This window comes from Pinus tabuliformis, chromosome Q (genome assembly GCF_031772625.1).
Source record: "Pinus tabuliformis cultivar Carrire ecotype Pingquan chromosome Q, CPIR1, whole genome shotgun sequence".
Lineage (NCBI taxonomy): Eukaryota > Viridiplantae > Streptophyta > Pinopsida > Pinales > Pinaceae > Pinus > Pinus tabuliformis.
In genome coordinates, this window is record NC_142296.1 from 514,378,046 (window position 1) to 514,393,311 (window position 15,266).

The 15,266-nt window shown below is 38.6% G+C and overlaps 1 protein-coding gene across 1 annotated transcript in view; it reads left to right on the plus strand.

The window, feature by feature from the left end:
- LOC149220417 (bystin-like) overlaps nt 1–15,266 on the plus strand; it is a 181,488-nt gene that overhangs the window by 142,524 nt on the left and 23,698 nt on the right. The window contains exons 11-12 of the mRNA XM_089384780.1: nt 9,073–9,145; nt 9,243–9,321. Coding sequence (XP_089240906.1) covers nt 9,073–9,145; nt 9,243–9,321 — 152 coding nt within the window. The remainder of the gene's footprint in view (nt 1–9,072; nt 9,146–9,242; nt 9,322–15,266) is intronic.

Genomic DNA, 15,266 nt, shown 5'->3' on the forward strand with positions numbered 1-15,266 from the left:
ACTTTTATGGACCTAGTCAAGTCGGACCTTCCAAAGGTCAGGTCGGCCCTACTTGGGTTAAGTTGGCATTGTTTGTGTTGAAATTTGGATGCAGGGTAGAATTTCTTAACATGATAATTACTTGTGACTGATATATGTGTTTCCTTGTAGCGTTTACTTCATTAAGTTATCTCATCAAGCACTTATACATTCAAAGACAGAGAGAAAAATAAACATCACGGAGCACGAGAGACAAGAGACACCATAAATTAGGCCATAGGCCTGGGCAAAATCCACAAGGGGAAAACCCATCAATCCTTATAGATTCTTCGTTAACAAGAGTAATCCAGGTCAAGCGAACCAGTTATCCAAGTGCCAAGTCAACCCTCTAAACTCTGCCATGTCTTGTTATCCAATCTGTCATATGTCTGTCCTAAATGTCTCTGAAACTTGCATCAACATTGGATAATATGCCTATGAACTCATATCATCATAAAGAATATGCCCTTTTGAACTTGCATTATCTGTTATGTAATAAATTAATTAGTATAATTTAACGAAGGGCACGATCAAAATATCATGCCCTTTCCTGAAAAGATACCCATGGCGATATATATGCCAGGGACCTTCATTGTAAAACCATCATATTCAAGAATTAATAAAATATATAAACATGTGTTTTCTGTAAAGAATTGAGCTTTACGCTCCATTTGGTATCAGAGCAAGTTCGCTTCTCGGATAACTGTACACGGTTCACTGTTCTCTCTAGCCACCCATGACGACACCACTTGCTACCCTTCGCTAACATGTTCACCACTGCATTGTCCGCATCGAGTTCACCCCTGTCCGCAATTCATCTGACAACGCATTTCCAAACACTGTCCTTTCTCCTGCATCGAGCTATTGCCTGACATTGTTTTCCAGTCGCTGTGTTTTCATCTATTAGCTGTACCACTCTCCCTTCATCGCTGTTACTGCCATCGTTTTTTCTTATAGTTGCGTCCCGACCTGCATTCGCTAACCAACCGCTGCAACTTCCCCCGTCTGTCATCACGTCCCTTGTTTGATAAACTCCACTACTGCCAAATCCTTCCGTTACACTGTGTCTTGTTCCTGCTCGGCTAAATCATGCTTCCTGTTTGTTGGTTATCCCTGTTGTTGTTCGCACCCCATTCCTTAGTCACCGTTTCATCTACCCTTTGACCTTTGTCCTGTAACTTACATTAACAAACATATATACGTTCTTTATAACTCACTTTATATAGTGGTTATATAAACTATATACAAATTAATTTATAAGTATAAAATTAAATTATATAGTTTTATAACTATTTATTAAAGAAATTATATGAAAAAAAGAGAGCAAAGTTTTATATTAAAAAAAAATATTTAGTAAAAAAAATTAATTAATTTAGGTTCAAGTTGAGAAAAAAGGTTAAGCTGGATAATTATAAACCACCACATACTTGATCAATGTCTTTGTCAAGATTGATAGATCTTGAAACTTTTGGTGACCTGGACATGGCGAAAAAATCGAGGAGCTCCAGGGTACAACAAAAAGAATAGAGAGTCAGCTCGAACAGAACCATAATGAATTTAAAAAGGATCATGCAATCCTTTCAAATAAGGTGGATCTAAATCATAATCAAGCAATGGTGATGTTGACCTGTATTTGTGACAAGTTGAAGATTACACCTGATCAAATACCCTAGAATAATGAAGCTACTCAACATCTCAATTCTTCGGATACATCAAACTCGTCAAACTCACATGAGAACCCTAAGTCTCCAAAAGCACTGTCCATCCCCCATCAACAAAATAGTAACACGAATTTTCAAAATGTGCAGCTCTGGAATCAATACTCAAATATACAGCTTGCGAATCAATACCACTTCTTCACTGCATCAGTGACTTCATATCAACGAAGAGAAAAACTTGAGCTCTCCAAATTTAAAGGTAACGAGAAGTGTAATGTTGCATGGTTTAATAAAGCAGAAGAATATTTCAAGTTTTACGTTATTGACAATGATGATGAAAAGATCAGACATGCATCCCATTCAAATGGAAGGCGAAGCATATAATTGGTATATGTGGTGGAAGAACATAACACTTGCTATCAGTTGGAAGAAATTCAAAAATGCATTTTTTAAGAGGTTCCAAGGTGTTAAGGAAGAAGAGTTCTTCTTAGCACTCACCAAACTTCAACAAAAAGAAGATGTGGATGAATACACTCGAGAATAGGAAACTTTAGCTACTACACAAGAACTTGGATTATCATAAACTCATCTCATTCAGTCATACATCATTGGACTTAAACCCCATCTCCAGGCTGAGCTTGAGCTTCATGACATCACTTCTATAGAAGTAGCAAGACAGAAGGCAAAAACTGCTGAAAAGAAGCATGAAAAGATGTAGTGGCCAAAAGTTGAAAGAGTATATTCGAGACGAAGATTTCCCCAAACTGCGAACACAGATAACACAAGATATGTTCCACCACATCTCCGTGAAGGAGAAAAAACTAACTTGGAAATTCAAAGAATGAAAGAAGGCAAGTGTAAATGTTGTGGCGAAAAATGGGACCCTAAACATAGATGTGCTAAGGGAAAAGAAACCAAGAACCTGTATAAGTGTGAAACCACTAATGATTCAGACAATGAAGAATCAGAGGTAGAAGAAATCGAAGATTCTCCACAATTTTCTCCAGAACTAGATAGTGAGAACATTCTGCAAGTGTCATTATCAACCCTGACAGGTATATCACAGGCCCAAACATTAAAGTTAAAAGGTCATATAAAAAAAACAACGTAATGGTTCTAATTGATACTGATAACACCCACAAATTTTTGGACTCAACTATGGCGAAAAGGCTCAACATTTTCACATTTCCTATGCCCAACATGAAGGTTATGGTAGCTGACGGTAAGAAAATTGAAAAAGTAGGGAAATGCCATAAAGTCAAATTACAGATTCAAGACTATAATCTAGAATCTCCGTTCTACATTGTACCATTAGGAGGAGTTGATGTGGTCCTAGGTATCCAATGGCTACAAACCCTAGGCACTTACTCTGCCAATCATCAAAAGCAATTTATAAAATTTAAATGGGAAGGGCAGAAATACAAGTTATATGGGTTCCAGCCACCTAAGAATCAAATTGTATCATCATCCCAGATGATGAAAATGATTCGGAAGGGAGCACCAACTTATTTAGTGCAGTGTCATCAATTAGAAATGCTAACTTCAAATATGATTAACGAAGAGTCACCTGAAGTTCAAGAACTAATTCAAAAGCACGAGAAGGTGTTCCAAGACCTTCCAATGAAGTTGCCTCCTAAAAGAGAAATCGAGCATACAATCGAAGTCAAATCAAGATCAAATCCCATCAACATCAAACCGTATCGATATCCACATCATCAAAAAACCAAAATTGAGAGGTTAGTCCAGGATCTTTTAAAATGTGGCATTATCACAAAAAGTAGAAGTCCATATGCTGCTCCAGTTGTATTAGTTCGAAAAAAAGATGGATCGTTTAGGCTATGCGTAGATTACCGAGGGCTAAACAAGATAATGATTAAGAACAAGTTTCCAATTCTGTTTATCGATGAAATGCTGGATGAACTACACAGAGCTAAATACTTCTCAAAATTAGATTTGAGATCAGGGTACTACCAAATAAGGATAAGGTTGGAAGACATAGCAAAAACTGCGTTTCGTACACATGAAGGTCACTATGAGTTTAAGGTAATGCCTTTAGGTCTAACTGATGCTCCAACAACATTCCAAGCCACAATGAATGAGATATTCCGTCCATATCTAAGGATATTTGTGTTAGTGTTCTTTCATGATATTCTAATTTATAGTAAAACATGTAAGGAGCATCTACAACATTTAGATCAATTTCTCATTGTATTAGAAGAGCATCAATTTTATGCCAAGAAATCCAAGTGCACTTTCGGAAAAGAGGAAGTAGAAAAGTAGATTCTAAAATCAAGGATCTAAGAGAGTTGCCCAAACCAATTAACATATCCAAGTTAAGGGGTTTCTTAGGGTTAACTAGATACTATCGATGGTTTATTAAAAACTATGCCCATGTAACTGCTTCTTTGACAAACCTTCTAAAGAAAATTCATTTTGTTGGGATGAGGAAGCAGAAACGTGTTTTGAAGAATTAAAAGAAATTATGTCTAAAGCACCTGTATTAACAACTCTTGATTTTTCAAAACCATTTATAATCGAATGTGATGCTTCAAGTTTTGGTATAGGAGCAGTATTTATGCAAGATGGTCATCCAATAGCTTTCAAAAGTAGGAGCTCAATAAGGGAGAATGTCTTAAGTCTACATACAACAAAGAAATGCTTGTTATTATGCACGCACTAGCCAAGTGTCAGCAATATCTTTTGGGAAGTAAGTTCTCCATATGAACATAACATAACAGTCTTCAATGCCTCCTCCAACAAAAAACGCTCTCGGAAGAACAACAAAAGTGGATTGAAAAATTTTCTGCTTTTGACATGGAGATATTACATAAATGAGGAAAGGACAATGTAGTGGCAGATGCTCTCTCCAGAAAAGATGAAGGAACATCCTTGTTTGCAGTCTCAACTATAATCCTAGAATGGCTTAATGAAATCCGAAGTGAGTATGCAAAAGATCCAGAAACAAGTGCTATAATCAATAACCCTCCTTAGAATTCAAAATTTGAATGGAAAAACAATATTTTGTGGTACAAGGGAAGGATTTACCTAAGTCCAAATTCCAAATTTAAAGTCAAGGTTCTCAAAGAGTCCCATGATTCACTGTCAGCCGGACATGTAGGCTTCTTTAAAGCACGTCAATCATTTTTTCTAGAAGGGAATGAATAATGATATTAAAAAATGTGTAGCAGAATGTGATCAATATCAGCGAAATAAAAGTGAGAACATTATGACCCCATGTCCACTCCACCCTTTAAATATCCAAAACAAAAAATGGGAAGAAATATCAATGGATTTTATTGAAGGATTTCCCATGTCAGATGGAAAAGATAAAATTCTTGTAGTAGTAGACAGACTCACAAAGTATGCACACTTCGTAGGAATGAAGAAATCAAATTCATCAAAAGAGATCACCGAGATATTTTGCAAGAATGTCTACAAATTACATGGATTTCCTAAAGTCATTGTTAGTGATAGAGATGCCAAGTTTAAAGGGAGTATTTATAGGAGCTTTTCAAACATATTGGAACGTACCTCACCATGAGTTCTGCATATCACTCTCATACAGACAGTCAAACAAAAACTGTTAACAAGTGCTTAGAAGCTTACCTTCGTTGTTATGCAACAAACAAACAAAAAAAGTGGGCTCAGTGGTTACATGTTGTTGAATGTTGGTACAATTCAACTTATCACACTTCCGCAAAAATGACTCCATTGCAAGCTTTGTACATATATGAACCTCCTAAATGGAAGGATTTGGCCATTTCCGAGACAAAAGTTCCAGCAGTTAAGGAGAAATTAGAAGAAACCCAAAAAGTTTTTTAAACATTAAAAGAAAATCTAAGTATTGCGAGAAATCGCATGAAGCAACAGCCTGACCGACATAGAATAAAGAGAGAATTTGAAGTTGGAGAATGGGTATTTGTTAAACTTCAGGCTTACAAGCAATTATCCCTAAAACAAAAAGGAAAAAATAAATTGGCGCCGAAGTTTTATGGACCATATCAGATTAACAAAAAGATCAGCCAAGTAGCATACAACTTGAGCCTTCCAGATAATAGTCGAGTTCACAACATTTTCCATGTATCTTGTCTTAAAAAGGCATTGGGAAAACACCAATCAGCACAGACAACACTTCCGATATTAGACGATGAAGGCAAGTTCATCTTAGAACCAGAAGGAATTGTTACCACCAGGGAAAGGAAGTTGCAATCTTGAGTAATTAAAGAATACCTTATCAAGTGGAAGAATCTACCTAAAGAAGAAGCCTCCTGGGAGACAGAAGCATTTCGCCAAAAACGCCCGTCATTACATATGCTTTGAGGACAAAACACCTTTTCAAGAGGGAGACAATGTTATGTAATAAATTAATTAGTATAATTTAATGAAAGGGCACGATCAGAAGATCATGCCCTTTCCTGAAAAGGTACCCATGGCGATATATATGCCAGGGACCTTCATTGTAAAACCATCATATTCAAGAATTAATAAAATATAGAAACATGTGTTTTCTGTAAAGAACTGAGCTTTCCACTCCATTATCATAAGGAATATGTCTCTCTGAATTCACATCATCATAAAGAATGTGTGCCTCTGAACTCAAATCATCAGAAATATGTCTTCCTGTACCTTGCATTACGGAGGTAATATGTCTTCCTAAAGTTCGTATCACAGAGGTTATATGTCTTCCTGTAATTCTTACTCACAGAGAGGAGGTGCCATACAGATCTTGCTTTATGTGCCTCAGATTCCCACACCACAGATCCGAACTTATTTCCACAGAAGAAACCAGATTGGATGCCAAAATGGGAGCATAGGTGCCAATTTATGCTTGTTTCTTCATGTGAAGGGTCACGTCCTTTGGGCTGGCTGACTTGTCTGCTGGGAGGGCTGACTTGGCAACTTGGTGAGACCAATGAAAATAACAAAAAGAATTCAAATTTTTTTCTTCTTTTCATAGGGTCATGAAGAACACACCCTTTGACTTTTTCTTTTGACCAAAATAAAGCATGAAAAACATGTTACAAAATAATAATAATTTTCTTCTTTTTATTTGTACATAAAATACATAATGACATTTATGAAGACCGAACCTAGTTACAATCTTCAACAGTTTGGGGGTCAATGAGGCCTATAAATAAGCCGTCCCCTCTCTAATTTCGGCCAGGGCATTCAGCCAAGCAAGACAAGTGAATTCAGACCTGTTTGAGGAGTGAATAAGAGTTTCATATTTCATGAACCAAGGAGTGAAACAAGGTTGAAAGGAGTCATCTCTAAAAGGTTTTTCTTTTTTGGTTAGGGCTTTTCTGGAGCTAGGTATTGGTCAATTTTTGAAGCATTTCTATGAAGCAATTGTGGAGGAAACTCAGCCTCTTTCTCAACAAAATTCGGCCCTGTTACAAGCATCAGCCTCGGACCTGTAATAGCCTCAGTCTTGGTCCTGTAACTGTCTTAGGCTTGGCCGTATAGCAGCCTCAGCCTCGGTCCTTTAACTGTCTTAGGCTCGACCCTATAGCAGCCTCAGATTCGGCCCTAACCTTGGTGCTATAACAGAACCTAGTTTGGTCATGTGACAACACTTTATTCGGCACTGTAACAGGCTTGTATTTGGCTCTGTGGCAGCCTACTTTTGGACCTTCTTCGCAGCCAGTCTCGGCCTGTTTTAGAGTCAACTTGAAGCTGTTTGATGCTGACTTGGAGCATGATTTGAAGCTAATTTGAAAGTCCGATAAAGAGCAGTCTATGAAATCTATTTTGAAGGAGTTTTGGAGCAGTCTTTGAAGCCTATCTTGAAGGAGTCTTGGAGCAGTTCTTTGATCTAATTGGAGCTTATCTTGAATCATTTTTGACGTAGTTTTGCATCAGTTTTGGAGCTTACATTGGAACAAGCTTTTGGAGAAGCTTTGAAGTCTACTTGGATCAGCTTGAACCGGTTGGTGCCTGAAGAGGATTGGTGTCCTCAATTTTTGCCAGGTTGGTGCCTGGACTTGTTAAAGAGGATTGGTGTCCTCATTGTATTACCAGGTTGGTGCCTTGGTTTGTGGAAAAGGATTGGTGTCCTTATTTGACAGGTTGGAGCCTGAATTTGTAAAGGAGGATTGGTGTCCTCATCATTGTAAGATAAGGTTATACAAGCAATTTTTAATTCTTGTGTTCTGGCATGGATTGTGCTTCATATTTGTAAAAGTTTTTAAACTGGTAAAATTAACAATTGATTGAAATACTGATTCACCCCCTTCTCAGTGTTTCTAACAGAACATATGTAAAAAACCAATAGATCCATGGATTGCAAGAAGGGTTTGTGATTGTGGGATGATTAGCCGAAATAAAATGTATGAATGACAAATGTGAAAATGGAAGGAGCATCTCAAGAAATAAGATGATACCTATATGCCAATGGATTGAAAATAGGAGTTTGTGATGTTGATGCACTTGCAAATTACTTGAACCACTAGGTGAAAGCTTGAAGTAGGATTTCAAGTAGGAAGAAGACCCCAAAGGAGATTAGAATGTTGAAAATCTTGAAAAGCCCTAATATTAAGGCTTTGATGCTAATTGATATAATCATATGAACAACCATGTTAAGGAAGATATATATATATATATATATATATATATATATATATATATATATATATATATATGTATGTAAGTAACAAGGAAGAAAGCAAGTATGAAAGCAGGAGAGAAGAATTACTAGGACTGCACACTTGTTCTACACATTTATATTAAGCTGTGGTAGAGTGATCATCTTTGATCAAGTCTTCACTAAAACACAATAAACTAGGCAAGTTATCAAGCCGGTCTGAGTCCTAAAAGGGCAAACGATGAAGCATGAAGTAGATGAAGTGCAAGTTTAATACATTTCCACAAATCTTCATTAGCCTAAGTCTGGACAACTTTATTGATTTTTTCAAAATGGATTTCAGTTAGGATTAAACATATGATTCATTCATTGCATGTTTAATGACTTTTTAACAATTGACTACTTAATTCATATTAGGGTGAGGTTATGACTGGCCAGGTTAATATTGGGCAGTTAGCAGGTTAACTATTGAATAAATTGAAAACCAGGTTGGAGAAAGTAGAATATATTTTGATATGTATCTATTGATTAACTGATTCATGCAATGTAACTGGAAAGTATAGCTTGTTATTGTGCATGGCATTTCATGTTGTAACCTTGGAAGGCCTATTTTTCTTGTAAATGGCAATTGACATTGGCCATTTGTGTTTAAGTTCTTCACAGGTTTTTAGCAGAGAGATGATACCATTTATGACATTGATTTGATTTTTTAATTTTCAGGAATGAACTATTTCTGGACGTTTCATAAATGCAAAATTAGCTAGTTTAAGAGTTGAGCAGATATTTGCTGATTTTGACATGATATATATATAGGTATAAGAATGAGTTGATGAAGCCGCAGAAGGATGATTTGGAAAACTTGGTTCAACATCAGAAGCATTACTTGGTAAGTAGAGGGGTTTTCTTTAATGGCCCATTGATAAATGCAGTACTTTGATGTAGAGAATAAAAATATTTCTGATTTTATCATTGTTAATTTTCAGGTGTCTCCTGAAATCCTGCGAGAATTGAGGAATAGTCGAAATCGAGGCGAGAAAGAAGGCGATGTTCTCATGTCTACTGATATCCTTTTATATGAATTGAATGTTTACTAGCAACCATACTGGTTTCTATGGGTGGTGCTACTACTCTCTCTCACATTTCCTTTTTAAAAATCCCAGGCCATGATGTCCATGTTACAACATGCTCTTATGATAGTATTGTGGTTTAGAAATTGCTAAACTAATTGAAAATAAATAATCTATAGATTTCTTAAAGTGTAATGTCCCTTTCTAAATTAAATTGTTACAGGTTTATCTATTCTACAATTTTGACAATTTTGGAAGCATGGGACCCATGTAAATTTTGGAGAGACTCATGAAGGAAAATGGAGGCCGAATGTCTTGTTGGCCAAGCGTGGGGGCCACCCTCATGAGAAAATACACACCACTTTAGAGGGAAGTTCAAATGGCTAGAGAGAGAGGGTCGAATTGCTAGTTGGAAGGGGCCCACATGGGAAAAGAGGCTCACAAGTTATAAATAGAGGAGGCTCAGCCTCATTTGGTATCTTTTGACATATTGAACTCAACCTTAGTTGCTCGAGCTGCTTAGCTGGGTCACTCGTTGTTTAGCACGAGCTCTCCAAGCGAAGAACTCACCGTCTCTTCGGTGGACCACGAATGCCACCCTATTGAGGCTTCTTTTTATCATTCCAGAGATTACATGTGGATATTCAGATCACCCAACTCAGCTATCATTCAGTTACTGTGTACTCTAGGAGGACGCAGTAGCTAATTCAGTGGCCTTTCGGGGAGCAATTGCCGAAGGAGTTTGGGTGAAGGAAGTAGACGGGAAAACTAGCCTTTGGGAAGATTTTGGGAGCTGGAGATACCTGTTTGGGAGCAACGTGATTGCCAACACTTAGAGACAGCGCAGGAGTTCCTCACTGGGCACACATGGGGATTCATGGATCAGTTTGTGAAGCGAGTATTTGCGAGAGAGATAAGGGGAAGTTCAGGGAAGATTATCTCAACCGTTTTTGGGTGTTTGGGAGGGCTTATTTGTTGGAATTTCTAAATCTAACCCGTTAGAAACCCTTTATGTACATTCTGATTTATTCCTACCTACTTGTTTTGTTAATTAACAAGTTATTTACCATGTAAATACTGGAAATAAATACAAGTACATGCTCAACACATTACAGATCATCAATTGAAGGAAACAAAACAAGCACATAAGTGACACCGTTGTTTTTGGACCAATGTCCCCGGAGAAACCCAATGTGGGAAACCAGTGCAACTATTTGAGGGTTTTATTATTATGCAATTTTTGAATACAATTTGGGTGCCAAAACCGGCTCACCCAACAGAGAATAATCTCGGCAGTAGTACCTCTCCTTCAGAGGCAGATGCTCTGGCTGAAACCCGAGATAAACACTTCGGCAACTCCTCAGCTCTAGTGTGCCCCACGAAAAACCCCAACGCCAGCCTCTTCTGCCCTTTGCGTTAGCTTTCTCAGCAGTTCTGGCAGTTCCCGACAGTTTCGGCTTCTGCGCTTTGCGTCAGCTTTCCCGGTTGTTTCGTGTTATGAATATAATTCATAACAAAATAAATAAATATAAATAATATAAATACTAAGTAATAAATTAATGATTATATTAAGAAGTCATTAGTTAAGTGAAAAGGCATGTCTAAAAGACATGCTCGGTCACGAAAGGACACCTGCTTAGGTATATATATGCGGGTCCTCATTGTAACATTCATCACTCATACATTTATATATATAATAAATTATTATTTAAAATACCTCGTGTATTTTTAACATATTAAGTCAACAAGCTATCAGTTTTTATGCTTCAGTGGTATCAGAGCCATGGCACACAATATAATCATGTGGGTCTTTGAACATTGTTCGCCGCACAATGTGCCATTACATTCACGTCCTGATTGCGTTGAGCACTTTAATAAAATTTAAGAAGCATTTCAGTGATTAGAAAAATCATGTGCAGAAATTAAAGCATGTCAAAAGGAAATCGATAATAAGGAAGATAATAGGGACAATGAAGAAACGAAACAAGGTGAAGCTGATATAAATCAAGATGAGGACTATCTTGAGGAACTAGAAGATGAACAATATCATAACAATGAGGAAGAATACATTGATGATGATGAAGAGGAAAATGTGGAAGAAGAAAATGATATGAAAATCAAAGTTAATGATGAAGTTCTAGTGAAGATGGCTTATGATGAAAGTGCCAAAAAGGAAGGCATGAAGTCCATAAAAGGGCACGCTGAGGCCCCATTGATGGAAATGCCCACTAAGAATGCAGAAAACTATGATGCGTTTTGGTTGAATCGAGAAACAAGTTTCATGAACGAAGAAGACTCCTCGGACGATGAGTACACCGATTCTCAAAACCCTTACAATGGCATAGTAACCTTCCACAGAACATCGCAGGCTATTTGGTTTCCACAGCCCTGCCTAGAAGAACGCGATGTTGAGCCTCGCCTAGAAGAGCGCTTTCTAGAGCAAAGCAGATTCAACATCGCAGGCTATTTCGATTCACTGGTTGACATGATCGGAGTCGATATTCATATCCCTCGAGACTCCAGAGCCCTTCGGAAACGTATAAATGTTCTTCGCCTCCATTGCGAGAATAGTCCCGCCAACACATCCCTGTTGCATTCTGTGAATGTATTCGGCAGGCTCATGGGAGCGCTGTCCAGGTTTTTTGAGATGAGAGGGATCATAAACTCGCAAGGTGGAGATGAAAGTCGGGCAACCCTAAATTTGTGTCGTGAGATAGTTAAATTGGTGGAGATTTTAGGGACCATTCCCAATCTTTTACCAGACATTTTGTGGCATCGTGCATGTGCTTTACTTCGAGGGTGGAGACTTGAGCGACAGGGCCAGTATTGTGCGCATCTTGCACGCTATGCTTTACGATGTGGAGATGTGTTTTTTCCAGGACTACTACAATTTCATCATTTACTACTTGGAGGATCCAATATCGCGCAGTAGTGAGCTCTCCCTCTGCGCAGATGTTACGAGTCGATTTTTGGTTCGAGGTTACGACGATCCCATATGTACTTATTGTCCTCTATCTAGAGCGCTTAGTACAATTGTATCTCGGATGTATGCGTTATCGATTTTAATTGTCCAAAAAAAGCAGAAGAAAATGGATAGTAATTCGGACAGGAAAAGGCTAAAACATGAATTTAGTGACCAGTCCGAAAATAGGACTTCAATCAGTAATGGCATCCTTGGCGGCCTTTGCGATGACATTGTGTTGGGTGAAGTGGTCCCACCATCAACTGAGCGACGCAAGGAAATTGGTCCCTGGTTGGCCAACGTGGAGTTACAGTCCGGTCTGCTGCTCCCTGCCGGAACCCTGTCCACGTTCACATTCCTCTGCCACGTCGGTTGTGCCCACGGGCACCTCTCGACATCCCTCCATTGTGTAAACCTCGTCCGCTGTCCACGCCCTCGTCATTCACGCATCACTGTTCCTGTCACCCTTCTTACCGCGTCCAATTCCATCGCTGTCACCTTACCATACGCTTTTTCTCCACTGCAATCTCCACCCATACCGTTTAGCACCCGTCAAATAAAGGATCCGCTGTAAACAACGGCCACGGTCAAACAACGTGACCCTCTGGTCACGACTATAGCTGTTGATTTAATTAAATTTTAAATTATATAACTATATAATTTCTATAGCATAAAGTTATATAATTATATAATTGCAATTAATTTGATTATATAATTGCAATTAAATTATTTGTATAAATTTAATTTAAAAAAAAATTAATATTGAAAAAAAATTGAAATTAAAAAAAAATTAATATTGAAAAGAAAAAAAATTGAGTTATAAAAAAAATAATAGAGTTAAAAAAAAAAGTAGAGTTGTTCAAAAAAAATAAAAAAAAATTATAAAAAAAAAAATCGATAACCCTGGACTCAAATCAGAGTTACCAACAAATCATAGAAGATGAGCTACCAATGACGCAGTCAAAGGAGGAAAGTATTAGCGGTCAAGTGTAAAGAAGACATTCACGACATTCGTGGCAGATAAGAGATTAAGTCTTTTCATCAACAAGCTTTGAGGACAAAGCTTCTGAAGAAAGGGGCTATGTTATGAATATAATTCATAACAAAATAAATAAATATAAATAATATAAATACTAAGTAATCAATTAGTGATTATATTAAGAAGTCATTAGTTAAGTGAAAAGGCATGTCTAAAAGACATGCTCGGTCACGAAAGGACACCTGCTTAGGTATATATATGCAGGTCCTCATTGTAACGTTCATCACTCATACATTTATATATATAATAAATTATTATTTAAAATACCTCGTGTATTTTTAACATATTAAGTCAACAAGCTATCAATTTTTATGCTTCATTCCGGCAGTTCCCAACAATTCCGGCTGTTCCGATAGTTCTGGCTTCTACCTTTTGCGTTAGCTTTCCCGGCTGTTTCGACAATTCTTGGCAGTTCCCGCTATTCCCGGTAGTTCCGGATACCTGGCAGTTCCGACAGTTCCGGCTTCTGCCCTCTGCGTCAGCTTTCCGTGCTGCTGCACTGATCCTCCCGACACTATCTCTGCCTCTCTGCTTCTCTATTCACTGCCCCTTAACTGCAACCCCTGACTTTCTCAGCAAACCCAGCCCGTGAAAGTCGAAATCTCGATCTCTTAGTGTATTCTCCAAGTGACCTTCAAGCCTCCTCTTATACTTTTCTCGTTGACAAATCAACGACCGAGTTTAATTCCCTAATCAACGGCTAAGATTAGATCTGGCTTGATCCATGACTTTTGGACCATTCTAACACAATTTTATATTAATTCACATTAATATTTTAATTTCCCTAAATTTAGACTTAGGGACTCCATTAAAAATATAATTATTTTAATATCTCCCAAAATGTTTAGAATCTTCCCAAACCCTTTTTGGGTATTGGAGATCTCATGTGGCTTAACCTCTCCACCAATTTTCGTGGCTAGAGCACATCTGATGCTACCCCAAATCAACACTCCCTCTTAGCGAGGACTATGCTCTAGCAATACTTCTCATTGAGTATCACCCTGATCATCCAACATCGATCTCTGTGCTGATGCTAGGCCTGTTGCGCAACATCCTCTGCACTGCTGCATCCTATACTGCTACCCATGGCCTTGCCACTGCCACTGTTGCATCTGTATTGCAACTCCCTCTGCATCCGTGGTGCTGCCCATGGCTCTGCCACTACCACCGCTGCATTTGCACTACAACCCCTCTCATCACGCTATATCGTGCTGCCCATAGCACTACCACTACTAACTGCTGCACTCCAACCTAGTTACTAGGAAGTAAGTAGCTGATCTCCCAACTTTGACATCTCTGTCAGGCTCAAAACACTCCTGATGCTGAAGCTCCTTCTGTCACTGACAAGTGCTCCCTCTCTGACCTCTGCGCTGTTGCAACAACTCCATGCATCTCGCATGGTTGCACACCTCTCTGTGCCATCCTGCACTGGTGCAACACTCCTGTGCCTCTCACACTGTTGCAGCTTGCTAGCCTTGCACTGTCCTGGGAATCCTGCACTGTAGCTCCCTCTATCGCTCCATCCGCATCTGTCTCTACTGACATTGCTAGTACTGCTACTTCTCTTCGGGGCTCTCGTAGCAAGAACTAATCCAAGAGGCTGAGTACCTCTAGGATCCTGCCCCACATCGCCTGTAGTCTTCCTGACTACAGCTCGATGTCTCCCCACTTATTCTGAAGTGGAACATGAGCGCTCATGGCACAATCATTGTCTGTCTCCACTTCCTTCTCTGCCCTTGCTGGCGTTGCCTTGGTCTCGGAGGCCTCTCCCTTACTCTTCTTTCTTGGACAGTGGGTCGCATAATGACCAACTCCCCACAGTGGAAACATTTGACCTTGGAGAGGTCCTTCTTCCGTTTCTCCTACTTTCCCTCAGATGCTAGGGCAACATCCTTCTCCTCCTTTTTGATTATGATCCCCTTGCCGCTACTTCCCACTT